Here is a 14,763-nt window from a genome sequence, read left to right as displayed (position 1 = left end):
AGTGGGTGAGAAGGGGGATGAATAGTCTTCACTTTTCATTCCATCCAGGAAGAGCACACATCAACTGCAGAAACTTCCTCAGCCTGATGAAGGGTTTTTAAACCCAAAAGCTTGCTTAACAATTTTTCCCCCCAACTGCTTAAGTTGGTCTAATAAAAGATATCAGATTCACCCAAAGAACCTTGTCTGCCTATGTGCATAGACCAATATGGCTACAACCTACACCCTGGAGAAAGTTTGACGCTCCAGTGTAGTTTCAGGGCTGGGATCGCCAATTAGCTGATTGTTGGTCCCAGCTCTGGGACCACACTAGAGTGCATTTGAGACTCCCAGTATTTGTCTCTGCAAGCAAGAAAATCCTGGGGTTCCCTAGTCACTCCTTTGCTAGCAGCAAAACCTGAGGTTCTCCTGTTTGCAGAGGGGTGCCCTGAGTGGGACAACAGCTGACATCTGTTTTGCCCAGTGAAGTGGATCACACACTATTTTGCCCAGTGAAGTGTCCCAGCTGTGCTGAGATGCATTTGGCTGCCATCTGTTTATGCATAAGAAACCGTGGGTACCACAGTTTACCTAATTCAGCAGCAACTTGAGGAAATAGAAGAGGTTGAGGAAGAAATGGAGGCTGCTTGGTGGGTAATTCTGGACGATATGACCCAGCACAATATAACCAGAACCCTGAGTCTTTCGCTTATGGTAGCACCAGCAGTAAGAGTTGATGGGGATGTGCAATTATATGTGATGCCATTGCAAAGCTTGCAGTGTACAAAAACAAACTGGAAAGTGACAGGTTCTAGCTATGATAAAAAAGAGGTAGTGAATGATACATTTCAGGGTTTTTTTAACTTTTATGTATAAAAAGAAAAGCAGTAGAATGTTGGCTGGGCCAGTGGTTCTGGCCTTGTTAGCACGACTGGAAATGGTTAACTGCTAAATTCCCCCCAAAAACTTAGGAAACCTGGAAGGATCAGAAGTTGCCTAACAGAACAAAGTGAGCAGAACAAAGGCAGAGGACTTGGTGCTTGGCACAGAAAAGATAGGTGTTGCAATATGCTTATTTTGAAATGCAACACCTGTGTTCGGGACAAAATAAGATGACACTAGGATGTGTGTAATGCTCGTTATTTAATTGCATCCTCTCTCTCCTTCTGGTGGTTCTTCCCCTGTTTCTGTGTGATGCCTTAATTCAAGACTTCTCAATTTTTTTTCATTACCTGGAGCCCATTAAGAGATTGTCTTGTAAACCCCCTGATTTGTTCTTTGCTTGATTTCATAAGATCCTTTTGGAACAGCAGCAACTGCTTCCTGGGAAAATAATGTTAGTAAAGTATTTAATATTTTAGCTGTTTTCTCATGTTGCCCATCAGCTGAAAATAAAGAGGTTCCACAAGCTTTACCGCAGGCTCTCTGTGGACAACCAGCAAGAACTCCATGGATTACCTCTGAGAAGGGGCCTCTCTCTCGGGCTCTGGAGCTTGCTAATGGATGGCCATTGTCTTGTTCTTCATTTAGGGAGGCTAGATAGCACACCCATGAACATGGGGCAGGTGATTATCAGCAGAGGTAATTCCACTGCAGATATTACAAGAGCAGGGGGTTGCCCAAGTCAAGGCACTTGGGTGTGCTGAGTACTGGCTGGTTGGTATTGCAGATATGGACATTTGTGCTGTATTGATCCAGGGCCAGCTATTCAAGTACCTTGCATTGATATTTGAGGCCAGATACTCTAGACAGCTCGGCAGCTCCCATTCCAATACCTGCAGCCAGATTTTCAGAAACAGTTGGTTTCCAACTTCAGGAAAAAGGCTACAGACAATTAGTTTAATTATCTCTTTCCCTTGCCTCACAAGAGAAAATGGAATAATGAATTGGAGCCTGCCAGTGCCTTCTCTGTAATGAAACAGGCCTTGGCAACGGGGCTAGGAAGATTTCAACAGCAGGCTCCCTGCTATGCTAAATGAACTGACAAGGCAAAGGGGAAAATAAAGTACTGATGTATAATTTTGGCTTACAGCAAAGATCCTTTATAGGTGGTTATTTCCTGTGTTTTCCTCTTTCCATCTTTGCTCTTTTAGCTCTTAGCAAACTGGCTGCTTCTTGGTAACAACTCTGAATGCTCATGTTATGAGACAAGAAAGTGTGTCATTGGCACATATGGTATAGTGAACACTTTGATGGGGCAAGCTTTACCAAGAGGGAAATAAAACAGGTTAATATCTAGACCATTATAGCTCCCAACAGGAACAACAACAAGCTTTGCAATCAAGGCTCAAAAGAGCAGTACAGTTACTAAATTTGATACTGATAATAAGATTTGTGCTGTTCCAGTGCAACTGTGTCAAACCGACAAAACAGACATGCAGTCAGGTGAGTTTATTTTTTGCTATAAGCTGTGCTTTCACATTATTTCCATTGAGGCTAACGTGATGGGTAGAACTGAGTGAATTTTTTTCAACAAATAATGAATTCAAGTAAAAATGGAGTCTAGGTGAAGTGTCAGAAGGACGAGATCTATTTAGAAAAATCAGGGTGAATCCAGCAAAATACCCCTGCTGAAAAAGATGGAAAGAGGGAAATAGGAAATTGTTTCATTATAACACTTTCAACTTTTTGTATCTGAAGTGTTTTGGAAGTGCTGCTTGGAAATTTACAAAACAATTGCTTATGTTCATAAAGGTGTTTTGGATAAAATAATGACCTACAATGAATAATGACCTATAATAAAATAATGAATTTATTTTTAAATTTAAAAATAAAAGATTGTTTTTTAAAGGGCCAACTAATCCAAAAATTATAACAAAGTATTTCACTTTAAATTGAACAAATCATTTCAGATTTACCCTCAAAATTATTTTCTTGTTTAATTGGAATTTTATTGCATTTATGTTTTGGTTCCACCTGCATTGACTTCCCCTTCCTCCTCCCCAATTTCAGTTTAGCCGCTGAAATGGAGATCCCATTATTTGTTCAACTCTTACCACGGAGCCCTGGACCATTTCCCTTTTGGGACCCAGGTATTTTTTTTACTTTGATTCTCCACTGCTTTTTTCCTTTATTCAGTCCTCTATACCTGTTCAAACAGGTGTGCGTGTGACTGAAAAAGAAAATGCAATCCTAGAATGTGCCAGACAATGTATTTCTAATAGAGACAGAGAATTAAACAAGGTCTTGGCAAGACCTCAGTTGGGACACTGTTTACAATTCTGGTCACCCATGTTCAAGAAATAACTCGCACTTTAAGAGGTTCAGAGAAAGTTTACTCAGATGATAAGGGGAATAGAGAGATTATTTTATGAGAGGGACTGAAATGATTTGGCTTTGTGGCCTAGCCAATAAAGGCTGAGTTTGATACAATTGCTTTCTATATAATTTGTTCTAGACAGTAAAAATGAGTTAATAATATTGAAACAAGAACAAATTGGTAACTGGCCAGAAAGAAATCTAGGAGGGCAACTAGAGGTTTTCTAACCACCATGCGGACATAAAAAGCAGGGTTTGTGCCCTGGGGGCAGAGGAAGAGTGGGAGCATGACTTTGAGAGTGGGGAGCACAGGAGCCTTATCTCTGCCAGGAACTCCCAAAGGGTCCCTGGCTGTGCCACTGCTGCCATCATCATCACCATGTGCTCTGCCAGTCCCCACCCTTTCTTTTAAAGTGCAGTACCCAGGTGTCCTTATAGAGTTGCTGCTGCTGCAAGAGCAGTGCCATGGGGCTGCTGTTGTTGCCAGGGAGTAGAATCCATGAAGGTGGGGGACAATTAAGGCACCCTTCCTTAGTTGGCACTCTGAGCTAGTGCCCTTCTTGTTCACCCCTAGTTAGGCTACTGAACCATCACAAAAGTGAACTTCTCAAATAGACTGGCAGTAGAAATAATAGGTGTGAAACAACTGTTTTAAGAGGGAGCTTGATCAGGCTGTGCAGGGATTGTCTGGTGTGGTTGGTTGGTTGCAATAAAGGGACTGGATTTGATAACCCAGGACGGTCCATTCATTGTGTGTGTTAATAATAGCTATGCTGAGAGGTGGTTAGTTGTGCTAGTTAGGCAAAAAGTAGGGCAAGCTGGCACCTTAGAGACTGACTGATTCAGAAAGGCATGAGCTTCCATAGGTGACAGAGTACTTCATTAGATGCTATGAATGGACTTGGAGAAGGACAAGGTTTAGATGACATCTAGACTGGATCTTCATGCCATTTCCTATGATACTTTTTGAGGCTGTTAACAGAGGTTGCATTTGTCCTTGGAACAAAAGGTTTTCTCCAGGATTGTATTGATGTGCACATGCACTGTTCTGTTTCAAGTCCCTCTGAAGCGTGTTGGCTATATGCATTAGCACCTTTTCCTGGGACATCCTGTTTTCTGTCTGTAAGGTTACTGCAGTTCATTCCAGAGCCAAGAGACAAGTTGGTCAGGTGGTGTCCTCTCGCTGACCACCTACTGGCAGAGGAGGAGTAATACAGCTTGGAAGGGTGACGTGTGTAAAGGACTGTGTTTCTTGCCCCCCCTCCCCCCCCTTTAATTCAGGTAAAACCCCAGAAAAATCAGTTCTGGGTCAAATGAGATGTCTGTTCGTACCCTGAGAGGGCATCTTTTACTTGGCATTAGGCTGCATCATGACTGCCAGCCTCAAAAATCTCCAAAAAAATCACACTGGTTCTATGTTTTGAGTTTGATGGCAGAGTTTCTGATTCATACTAAAGGGATTAATATTTAATACAAATATTATAGCATGTAGAGATGAAACAAGTTGGAGGCTCATTGTGCTAGACATTGTATAAAGTTTGTCTCTCAAAATGTGAGACAAGATCCAAAATACACTTAAATGTCTTATATGCAACATAGGCAGACATTAGGTGTCCAAGTGAATGACCTAAAAAGCCTCCCTCCACCTCTGTAATTCATTAGGCATCCAAAAATCTCTAGGCACCTTCATTTTTGCATGTAAATTTGGCACCAAAGTGTTGATACTGTATATGCCTGGAGGCTCTCCCATCTCAGCAAAGCCAAGTGCTCAGTACCTGTCTCACACTGAAGGCTGTTTGGGATTCACAGGATACATGTCTTCATGATGACTAAATCTCAAGAAGAGTCTGATCTGGTAGGTATGCTCAGCACAGTCTTACAACCTACTAACAGGATTTAGGTCATCATAAAAGAGAGTAGCTATAGCCACTTTCCTTTAAAAATGACAGAGGATGCTGCTACCCACTTTTCTATAATATCCTATGGTTGGAGGACTCACCTACAGATCTGGCTTCTAGACATTTCTCAGCATGGGTGATTCACACCCATAGCTTCTACCTCCTAAGACAGGAGGTAGACCTGTACCCAACCACCAGGCTACAGGTTAGGCTGGGATGGGGTGCTTCCTTCCCTCCCCTGGGCCATGCTGAAATGCAGGGCGCAAGAGTTAAGGATAGGAGGAGCAAGCACAAAGAAGCTTGATTTTGTAGCCCAGAGATGTGAACACTTCCCCGGGAAGACAGAGCTCTAGGTTCCAGTCCCTACTCCTGGGACTGCTTATACATTTAGATTAAAAAGGCACTGGGTAAAATGCATAAAGAGCACAGGGGACAGTGACAGGAAACCTGATCTTTTCCCCCTAGGGAATTGCCCCATCTCTGAGCTTAGAGTCAAGCTTCCTTTTCCTTTGTTTCCCTCTTCCCCAATGAATTTTTAAGGAGGCTGGGGAGGGGGCTAAATCTAGCCTTGTCCCTAGCCTGAGGGTTAGGGCACTCTGTGGGAGGTGGAGAGATGTGGGTTTGAGCCCCTTCAGGCTGAGGAGGGTCCAGAACCATTTCCTATATCCTGAGTGATTTGACATTGCACTATTAAGTAAAAGGTGGATGACAGCACCACCAGCCAAGAAAAAACTATGCCAGTTGTATGTAGCTAAAGGGGTGGTTTAGACATCTTAGGCTAGGAAGAGCTTCTGGGCTGTGAATCCTAGTCCAGAAGGGCATCTAATTGCAGGGGACAGGCTGGATCTAGACCCTGTCTTGCTTTGAGGGCTGGTTTCTGGGAATCCATTCCTAGGTGCCTCACTTTCCCCATCCACTTTGTAGGGAACTGAGGTGCCTACCTGTGGCAGATCAGGGAGGGGCAGCACAACAGCAGAAAGTTCAGGGAGCAGAAAGCAGAGCAGCACATCAGATAGGGAGCACGGGGCAGGGAGCAGAAAACAGAGAAGCAGATTAGGCAGGGAGCAGAGGGCAGGAAGTAGAGCAGGAAATCAGGTAGGGGAAGGGGATCAGAGTGGCACTCAAGGGGCACATCTACACATGCAATTACAGTGCCTGAATAAACTGCAGAGCTTATTGCTCTAGAGGTTATTGTTCCTGGGAGTGCCATTTGAATGTCTGCCTGGGAGCAATTAACTCTGGAGCAATAAGCTGCATAGTTTATTCAGGTGCAGCATGTAGAGCTAAGCCAGCCTGCCAGCCTGGGGCTGCTCTCCCCAGTTCAATGTGCTGCAGAGGGGCTGGCTGGGGCACGAGGGAGCTTCAGTGTCCCTGCACTGAAGCACCCTTGTGTGCCAACCAGCGCAGTGTCTACACGTGTGCTGCAGTGGAGGCTTTTACTCCACAGCAGGATAGTACTTGTATTTACAAATACTAACTGCTGCAGAGTAAATTAGTTTACTCCAGCCTAACAGGAGTGCTCATGTAGATGGAGAGACGTTTACTGAGCAGCTACTTAGTCAACTGGTCAGTAAACATCTCATGTAGATGTGCCTAAAGAAAGTACAGGGCTAATCTGAGGCACACCTGCCAAAAAGGGTTGCTCCCCATTTCTCTGGAACATATATCCTGCTGTTCCCTAGTTTGAGTTTTGCCTTAGCCAAGTATTACTAGAGCAGTGCTGATGGATAGTTACTGATTATTTGAATTTTCACTTGGTGGCAGTAGAGTCCCTTGTAATGATATGAAGCATCTTGTATTTAGTTCATCCTACCAGTTATACTTAATAACAGGAACAGTTGTAACTTTCTTCTTCTTCAGTTCTTGTTCTTTACCTGCATTCAAGCTGATAATCTATGTATATGCATAGGAGAGAGCATATCACGGTTATATAATGAAACTGCAGTTTTAATGCGTGTTGCTTTCATTCCTTGATCAATCGGTTGCAGCATACAACACAAAGCTCCTTATATGTAAAACATTTTACTACTATCTGTATTAAAAATCAATGTAGTGGTTATGAAATGGAGTTCCAGCAGAGAGAAAATCCTTTTTATCACATAGCAAGCCCAAGTGTCACCTTCTTGAGATGAAACCTTCCCCTCTAAAGCACGACACTATAAAGGCAACCAGGCTTGCTCAAATATAGGTCTAGGTTCAACAGGAAGGTTAAATTAGGAAGTCTCTTAGTGAATCTCACTTGACTTTCAGGTTTGTTACCAGGTGAGTTTGATTTAAACTGATCTCAGAGCTCTGCTTTGTTGTTCAGTGTCCTGGTTGTGGAAAGGTTGTTAGTCATTTGTCACTCCTGCTCGGTACCATACCAGGTTAGCAGTGCTAGTTTTACAATTAAAATGGGGGCAAAAAAGAAACATTCTGTTTTCATGTAAATATCCTTAATAATAAATATGCAGAAAAAGAAGTTCAGAAAACAAACAGGTAAATATATGCAGGCATTGTTCTAGGGAGAATGTTCTCTGTGAGGGAACCAGATGCTCTTTAAGAGGATCAAAGTTTGTACAAATTCACTGTTCTTGTTTGCTTGTCTTAGTAACAGTCACCTGTCCTGGAAGCGCATCCCACAGCATTGCTAGCAGAAGTATCGTATACACATCCATGACTAAAAGAAGACAGCAGTTTTTATTCCACTAACCTGATCAATAAGGGCTCTTTACTTATTGTTTGCTAATAGAATAGAACCCTTCTCTGCTAGGTGCAAGAAAAAATAGCATTTCAATATTTCCCAACTGTTATCCACTTAGAGCAGAAGTCACTAAGAATGACAGAGGAGGCCGATTAGGTGAAGATGTTCAGTTTGGTTGCTACTGTCTTTAGGCAGACTTGTAGCTTTTTTCTAAGAGAACAGTCAGGAACAGTCCCATGCGACTGCACTTTTGCATCCTCACCCTTATTTAGTTTCTCCCTGCTAGTGGCTGGCTCAATTCCTGGCTATCACTCAGTCAAACCCCTGTTATGCAAAAGGGATGGAAAAGCCTGGAAAGCTGGCCTGGCCCTTTTAAGGCTGGAACCTTTTGGGCTAGCAGGAGCCAGAGGCCAGCAAAAGAAGCCTAGGGGAAGATCAGGAAAGCAAAGTGGCAAGCTCCCCAATAGCATGAATGCTGCAGAGATAGCAAGACAAGGTTCCTTGGGTGAATCTAATATCTTTTATTAGACCAACTGGTCTAATAAAAGATATCAGATTCACCCAAGGAACCTTGTCTGCCTATGTCCTTAGACCAACACGGCTACAACCTACACCCCTGCAGAGATAGCAAAAGACTCCTGCCAGGTGGAGTGGGATAGGCCAGGTGACCAGAAAGGGGAAGGAGCTAGAGAGGATAAAAGCTCATCTCAGAGGAGAGAGGGGCAGTCCAGCTCTGACCACTGAACAGGCTGGATTGCTCTTACCAGATGGAGGGAAGGCTGTGATGGACAGAGTAAGTGGATCTTGAAAGGGAACAAATTTCAGTTGGGACTTTATTTCTTCTTTGCTCGAGTAGCAGGCCCAAGGGATGAAACCCTGAGTTAGAACTGTGTCTGTTTACCCCGAGGTGGAGAGGAACTCTACATAGACATTTCTGTTCAGTGATGGGCTGGGAGTGGCTGTAAAGGGAAATGAGGCTGCATAACAGGGTGCTCCCACATTCTGTGCAATATTCTCCTGCTGGAGGAAGCCGGAGGCACACGCACAAAGTCCTAAGGCAGGTACCTGAGCTGGGTGCCTGGGCTTGAGGCTCTGCTGCTGTGCCCTAAAGGGTTCAGTGGTGGTTTGCCAAGCCCATGAGTCTTGGTTCTGGAGCCTGGAGGGACAGACGTGGTCTGGAGGCTCCAGAATCCTGTGCCCAGAACAGGCCAGACGCAAGGGTTGAGCTGGAGAAATTATATTGAAGATCAGGGAGCCAGTAGATACCAGAAGCTCTTCTGTTGCCCCCCTCTGCCTTGGGCAGAGGCAGGATATCTCCCAGATCACTCTTTTACAGCAAACCTAAGTAGATCGAGGGTTGGCAGGACCGGCTTTCTGAGGTGGAGCTCCTCCTTTTGAGTTCTGTCACATACCCCTTCTGTCTCTGGGACCAATCGTCACCCCTTGTTTACAGGAATCCTCTGCCTAATGCCAACAAATGAGAGGAGCCAGTCCTTTGGCTCCTCTTGATAGTCTGGTGCCTTGCTCTAGGCATGCCCGGCCTCCTGCCAGGGCTTCCCCAATGGACCTGTGCCCTGCATTGGGCACCCAGGGAGCTCCTATGGGAGCCGAGTCCTTACTGGCTCCGGTTTCCCAGCCTTGCACTGGGGGTCTTTCCCCTTCCCAGGCCCTGCTTTGAGCACTGGGGCTCTTTTAGTTTAATGCTGAGCCACACTGTGGGGCTCCGGCTACCTGGCCTAGAGCCGGGGCTAACTTGAGCAACCTTGAGCTGTTCTTGAGGTTGACTCTCTGTGCACCAATCTGCACTGTGTGGAGCCCGAGCAGCCTTGGGCTGCTCCCAGGGCTGGCTCTTTGTGCGCTGATCTGTGCACTGTCGAGGCTTAGGTGGGGTCCTAATGACAGTCTTCTCCAGAGCTCCTCTCTCCTCACCGCATCTGCCCAGCATGCCGAGCACACTGGGTTTTTATTTACACTGGAGGCCCTGCCCCAAAGTCCACTGGACCTGCAAAGTGCAGTTTTCAATCAGGTCCATGGGTTCTGGCCCACCCCCCGCCAAGCAGGGGCAGGGCAAGCCCCTCCCAGCTGCTACCTGGTTGGTAGAAATGTTTCACCAATCCTAAGTGTCTTTCTCCAACCCTGGCTTGTTGGGCATAAGTAGTGAGCCCGGCACATAAGTTTGTGATGTTTATGCAGATGCAGCTCTTCTGGCACCTGCCAGCAGCTTTGTGCCTGCAGAGAATGGAGGGTGGTTCTCTTTCTGGGAGTTGTGTTAAATGGCTATTTCACCAGCCGCCTCTGTATTAATCCTGAATTAGCAGAACTTTCAAGTATGGTTTGGTATTTCAGCAGTCTGCAGGTATCTGTTAACTCTGGATCACCCACTGTTTCTTGTGGTTTTTTTTCCTTAAAATGAGAAAATCTGCATTTTACCATGATGAACAGAAAAGCTAAATCCCTGCTTATCATTTAACTTGAGGTTATTAATTCATCTATGTGTATTAGTGAATCTGTTAGGCTGTGGACAGGTGACAGTTATATTGGTGTATTCAGCCTTATGTTGGTGTAAATCAGTGGGGCTCAGTCAGTGGACTGGGTGTTTGAGACTCAGTTGAAGCACAGGCCAACAATCCCTTCTGGTAGGGGAGCAGAGCAAGGAGTACTTTGGAGGAGATCAACAGCATGATGCAGGACACAGAAGAGGATGGGTTACCATGCTGCTTGCTGTTTATCTCTGTACTGTGGGCTGGGTCCAGTCTTTGGGGTCAGATCCAGCTCATTAATTTTAGGTTGAGCACCATTGGTGTAAATAGATAGCAGATGGATGACACACACCCCTAACTTGGATAAATTTTACCTAAACTGTTAGGCAATTATCCTTGAAAAACTAAAACTCTGTTGGTGTTCAGTTACATTGGTTTAGGTGTATTCAGTCTGTGTTCATCCTGGGATAGCTGCTGCTAAAGGCCAATTGCCTGTTTTCCCATCACCTGGTGGTAAGTCTCTGTAAATAGCTGCCCTGGGATAGCTGCGTACCTGCCCATTTTTTGGTGCCTGATTCTAATCTACTTCTACCAGCTACAGGAAAGATGTAGGAAAATTTATACTCCCTACCTTGGAGTATGATCTAGATCCACTCAGGGGGATGCATAGCTCTCCTGTTGTCTCTAGGGCCACAGTAGATGGCTTATTGTGATAAGTCCTAAACTATTCTGCATAGACACACAATTCTCCTTTTCAGACAGTTGGCAGCTTTCACTGACCATGGTTCACCAGGAAAGAACATAGTTCTTTAGTGCACAGCAACACACATGTAGAGACTGACAAGGCTGGCTGGGGCATGAGGGTGCTTCAGTGCGCATGGTACCTGCCGGCTAGCCCTGCACTGAAGCATCCTTGTGCCCCAGCAAGCCCCTCTGCAGCACACTGAGCCAGATTGGAGCAGCCCCAGCTGGCAGGCAGGCTAAGGGGGGTCAGCCTGCCAGCCCAGGGCTGCTCTGACTTGGCCCAATGTGCTATGGTCCTGGGCGCATGTCTAATGTGGTGCCTGGGAGCAATAAACTCTGGCGTGATATGCACAGGAGTTTATTGCTCCATGCTAATAGCATGTGTAGATGCAAGTACTACACTACTGCAGAGTTAATTATTTTCCTGTGGCCTAATAGGGCTGTACTTGTAGCTGTGAGACATTTGCTGCAGAGCTAATTAGTTTACTTGGCAGTATACCTCTTGTGTAGACATGCCATTGGACAAGATGCACGCAGAGTACACGAGACACTAACTGTGCAGTAGCTGAATAACTCTGCGCAGTAGTGTGTCACAGCACCAACAGTGCTAATACACTACTGCGTAGTATTATTAAGCTACTGCACAGTAGTCTCACTAGCATTCGCTGGTGCAACTGCAGACTAAGTCCAGTTACTCCACATTTATTTAGTAATTGATTAAACAAGAACTAAATAAATGCACAGTAACTGTTGCACAGTAGTGTCCCATGTAGACGTGCCCACTGAGGACCAGATTGAGCCTGGTCACCTAAGTGACTCCACTTAAGCATTTCAGTGCCTAAAACTTGGACATTTTCCCCCCAGAGGACCAATCCAGATATCTGGGCAGAGGTGCCTAATTTCCTTCTAGAGTCAACATAGAGAGTTAGTAGTTGTTGTAAGACATTATCCAGACTCTGTAACAGGAAGGAGAGCACGCCTGAGTTTGGAGAAAAGAAAAGAGCCTGGTAGGTTGTTAGTAATAAATCTCAAAGTTTCTGACTCTCTTGCTATGAAAATAAAGTGCACACCTACAATATTCAGTTTTTTTCCAACCCTTTCTGAGTAGCTCACATGAGGGATGCTTCCAGGTCCTGAGAGCTGTGCCTGCCCTGGTCATGCCCTGCTCAACTTAGGGTGACTATGCAACTTTATTTCAATATGTTGCACATGCAGGTCATGTCTACATGAGAGGTTTACTGTGGAGCTGCCTAATTATAAATGTCTCGGCCTCTTACACATGTGGCCCTATTAGGCCACAGTAAACTACTAAACATGCAGTCATGCCTGCAGAATGGGAGAAAGCGGTTAGTGCTTGCTGTTTAGCAGCAGTTTTAGGATTATTGTGGAGGTGATATAAACATAACCTTCAGGCAAAATAGGATCTGGGTCAATATATTTGTTGGAGGGAATGACAGGTTTAGGAGGAAAAGGTACGGAGTGGAGTGGATGTACAGGGAAGTATCTTTTCAAATGACAACGGTGGATATTACTGCTTCATTTTCTGTCCTCCTCAAGTAAATAAGAGCTTGAACAGAGAGATGAATCTCAAGGCATGAACCTTGAGGCAATCTTCCTGTGGCAGCTGGGCATCACAAGCAGGCTCTGCATTGAAATGCAGGCATTTAAGATTGTGACAAATTTAACCCTGAAAAATGCAGTGGTAGAAATGTATAGTAAAACTCCCATTTATGGCAATGACAACAGTTTCTTCTCAATATACAATCTGTTAAAACATTCATTAATACAGGTGTTGTGAGATACGGAGGTGTAACATATGAATTTTATCTCTGTTAGGAAATGGCCTTTAACTGCTCACCACAGTTGCATTTTGCAAAGACTGTTGTACCAAAACCAAGCAGGAGCAAGTTTTATTTTATAATATTTCATACTAATCACCACACAGCCATTTGCATCACTGCGCACCTTTCAGTATTGCAAACTCTGACTTCCTTCATCCTTGTGGTGTTAATGGAGTGCTGACTATCTTTATGACTCTACTGTGGGCTTTGAACAATTCACTGCTAGATAGGGAAGAATAAAGAAGAAACATCATTGACCTGGTAACAAAACTGCAGTTTGCTCAATTGCCTTTCAGCTGATGCTCTGCATTTAATCATGATTCTCTGGCAATGCAGTCCCTTGCAAGTCCTGCTTTTCCAGCTGGTGCAGAGGGATGTGTAAACTGTTTTCTTTCATAATGTTGCAAACATCCCATCTGCGAGAGAGGAGGTTTCTCTTAAACAAAAATGCTGACAGGTAGGAAACAGAGACTATGATCCCCAAAGTGAACAGCATGGTGAATGTTTTAAAAGGGAACAGCTGAACGTAGACCCCATCCACAAGGCAGCAGCCTGGGTATTGGATAACAGGAGGGATTTTCAGGGATGGCTCCCCTGCCAACAGCCTCAGGAGGAACCCTAAGAGGATCCCAGCTGCTGAGCCGTATGTGTTGGTGTGAGGTATGAAGAGCACACAGCACAGCTGAGGAAAGAGGAGGGCATACACTAGCTCACCAGACAGGAACCACAGGTCATAAATAGAATGGGAGTAAAAAGCCAGGCCAGCAGCTGCTGTCCCAAACACCAGCATGGAGGCTCTCATTGTCCATAAAACATCTTTCTCTGTAGCCTGTAAAACAAAAGAGTGCTGCTTTAGGAATCACTGTCTGCTTATTCCTAAATTCATTTGAGTCAAATTTCAAGGTTCCAAAGGTAACAGGACTTTATGGAAAGACGTCAGGATTATTGTGCCACTAGTCCCAATGTTTATTGCACTCCCCACCATGGTGTGAGCCTTTGCCTTTCGGTGCCATAGCCCAGCCCTCCCCAGCCCAGCTCTGCCACTTGACCTGGAAGAGGAATGTTCATATCATGCAGCAATAGTAGGTTACAATTTCCTTAAATGGATTAACCAATACATTGGATTTATGGACTCATTCTAGGCATGTTACATTTCCTTAGCAGACTATCTCGGTGTGTTTAACACAGAAGCAATAAACGCTATGGTTTAGAAGGAGCAGGGCCAATATATCTTTGTATTACCTACTGTAATAACTGACAAACAACTTGGTGCACAGTGTAAGATAGTGTACTAACTACAGCGCCTCTCAAGTTGCTCTAGAACCTGCTGAAGGCTTGATGGAGTTTCACCTCTTGTTATAAAATAAGTCCACATGATGGTATACAGTTAACCACCCTGGCAATCTTCAAAAGCATCATGATGCCCACCTTGCTGGAGTCATCTGACCCCAGCAGTCTTTCCTGCCCAAATGCAAGGGGCTGGACCCGATGATCTTGTAAGGACTCTCCAGCCCCTGACATTCATGAGTCAGTTTCAAAGCAAAGCTTGTGTTGAACATATTTAAATGTATTACCTACTTAACCACATTTTGCTCTAGAAGACTTGATGTTCTCCTAATACTTCCAGCAGTAGCCCCCCTCTTCCCACCTCCACATCTATACCAGGAACTGAAGCTGATCTAACTACATAAACAGGAGCTCCTCGTGCAGAGCCCCCCATGCAGTAGCAGGCAGTGGGGATCACCCCCTGCCCAGCAGCACCCAGTGAGCACCGGGGCTTTTTTTAAAACTCCAGGAGCTGGGGCAGGTGGGGGCAGCCATGGTGGGGCTAGGGGAGCCCTCAGGGGACTGGCAGGGGTTCCCCCATGGCCCTCTCCCCC

General features: G+C 45.0%; 1 protein-coding gene and 1 long non-coding RNA gene across 2 annotated transcripts in view; one reads left to right on the top strand and one right to left on the bottom strand.

Annotated features, from left to right (window-relative positions):
• The first annotated feature begins 584 nt into the window (after positions 1 to 584).
• Positions 585 to 14,763, top strand: part of LOC102384576 — a 71,638-nt gene continuing 57,459 nt past the window's right edge. Inside the window, exons 1-2 of the long non-coding RNA XR_323229.1 lie at positions 585 to 629; positions 2,932 to 3,011. This is a non-coding gene — a long non-coding RNA (uncharacterized LOC102384576). The remainder of the gene's footprint in view (positions 630 to 2,931; positions 3,012 to 14,763) is intronic.
• LOC102384332 (high-affinity choline transporter 1-like) overlaps positions 12,840 to 14,763 on the bottom strand; it is a 19,505-nt gene continuing 17,581 nt past the window's right edge. The window contains exon 8 of the mRNA XM_006018632.1: positions 12,840 to 13,712. Within this exon, the coding sequence (XP_006018694.1) occupies positions 13,194 to 13,712 (519 nt within the window). The 3' untranslated portion in view covers positions 12,840 to 13,193. The remainder of the gene's footprint in view (positions 13,713 to 14,763) is intronic.

This window comes from Alligator sinensis, unplaced genomic scaffold (assembly GCF_000455745.1).
Source record: "Alligator sinensis unplaced genomic scaffold, ASM45574v1 scaffold116_1, whole genome shotgun sequence".
In the NCBI taxonomy this organism is placed as follows: domain Eukaryota; kingdom Metazoa; phylum Chordata; order Crocodylia; family Alligatoridae; genus Alligator; species Alligator sinensis.
The sequence above is the reverse complement of the archived record's forward strand: the minus strand, read 5'-3'. Positions and strand labels throughout refer to the sequence as shown.